This window comes from Ceratina calcarata, unplaced genomic scaffold (assembly GCF_001652005.2).
Source record: "Ceratina calcarata isolate Rehan_Ccalc_2016 unplaced genomic scaffold, ASM165200v1 scaffold3435, whole genome shotgun sequence".
Classification (NCBI taxonomy): Eukaryota; Metazoa; Arthropoda; class Insecta; order Hymenoptera; family Apidae; genus Ceratina; species Ceratina calcarata.
Window position 1 is genome coordinate 4,250 of NW_017157214.1, and position 1,147 is coordinate 5,396.

The 1,147-nt window shown below is 45.2% G+C and overlaps 1 protein-coding gene across 1 annotated transcript in view; it reads right to left on the reverse strand.

The window, feature by feature from the left end:
* Nucleotides 1-1,124, reverse strand: part of LOC113464355 (uncharacterized) — a 4,874-nt gene extending 3,750 nt beyond the window's left edge. Inside the window, exon 1 of the mRNA XM_026813609.1 lies at nt 252-1,124. Within this exon, the coding sequence (XP_026669410.1) occupies nt 254-712 (459 nt within the window). The 5' untranslated portion in view covers nt 713-1,124 and the 3' untranslated portion in view covers nt 252-253. The remainder of the gene's footprint in view (nt 1-251) is intronic.
* Nucleotides 1,125-1,147: the final 23 nt, after the last annotated feature.

Below are 1,147 nucleotides of genomic sequence, written 5' to 3' on the forward strand. Positions count from 1 at the left end.
TTCGATATAAATTGACCCTCTTCGGGTTCGCACTCATGAATCGCGTCTTTTTCTATGAGATCATTAATTTGTCTTTGTAATATCGATCTTTCTTGCTCAGATCTGTGAGCTACCCTGGGAAGAATGGGTTGTGTAACTGCGCTAATAAAAGGGATTTTATAACCCTCAACCCAGCTCAAAATTGTTGGATCAGACGTCAACCTAGCCCATTGATCCTTGAAAAGACTGAGTCTTCCAGCCTTGACACTTACGTCTACTTGCGTCTTCGACGATCCGGCTGGTTCTTCTGATATGAACTGCGATTGCGATAATAGGATCCTGTGTCCCGAGGCTTGTACGTCGATTTCTGCCCGTTCGCCGTCGCTTGAGAGGTCGCTTTGTATCGAAAGCGGCGCGGCGGGCTCTTGAAGTTTTTTGGATTTTTATTATCCCGATTTTTTGAAGGCTTTGCTGTCGGTCTGAGCTCCTGCGCAGATCGTTGAAGAACCTTTGATGCTTTTACTTTTTCATCTAGTCCCCCCCCGAACAACCAAGCATTGGCTACAGTATCCTTGAGAGTTTCTCTGGCGGTTGGACTGACGTTCTTCAGAATCAAACTTTTTCGGATCGCTGTTTCATTATGCTGAAGATCTGCGAGGAGATTAGCTGTGCTACTGAGGTGTTCGAGTAGCACTAATTTATCTAAATTATCTCCTTTTAGCATAAGATCCATCGATTTTCCCAAAGCCGCGAGAGCCGCGGTAATTTTCCCTTGCGTCTCTACAATTCGATCATCTCTCTTTGCGATGTTGACATCGATCGACGCCTTTACCTCTAGATCCAGCTTGGGTGGATCTATAAACTCGCAATTCACTGGTGGAGGATATTTCTTCAATAATTCTTTTCTTTCCTCCTCTGGGAGACCTTTTTCGATGACATCTTTCCATCTGATAGCCAAATCTTTATGAATAGCTGACGACAAAATTCGATCCTCTACGAGTCGTTTACCGATAAGACTCAGTACCTGTGGTTCTAACGCAATTTCTTGGGCATCCGCAGATTTTTCGACCTGCTTTGTTGCCTCTTGGTCGCCGCTTACACTCGCCTGGGCAGTCGGAGCAGTCGATTCAATCGGCTGATCCTTTTCTGCTGCTTGCGATTTATTTGC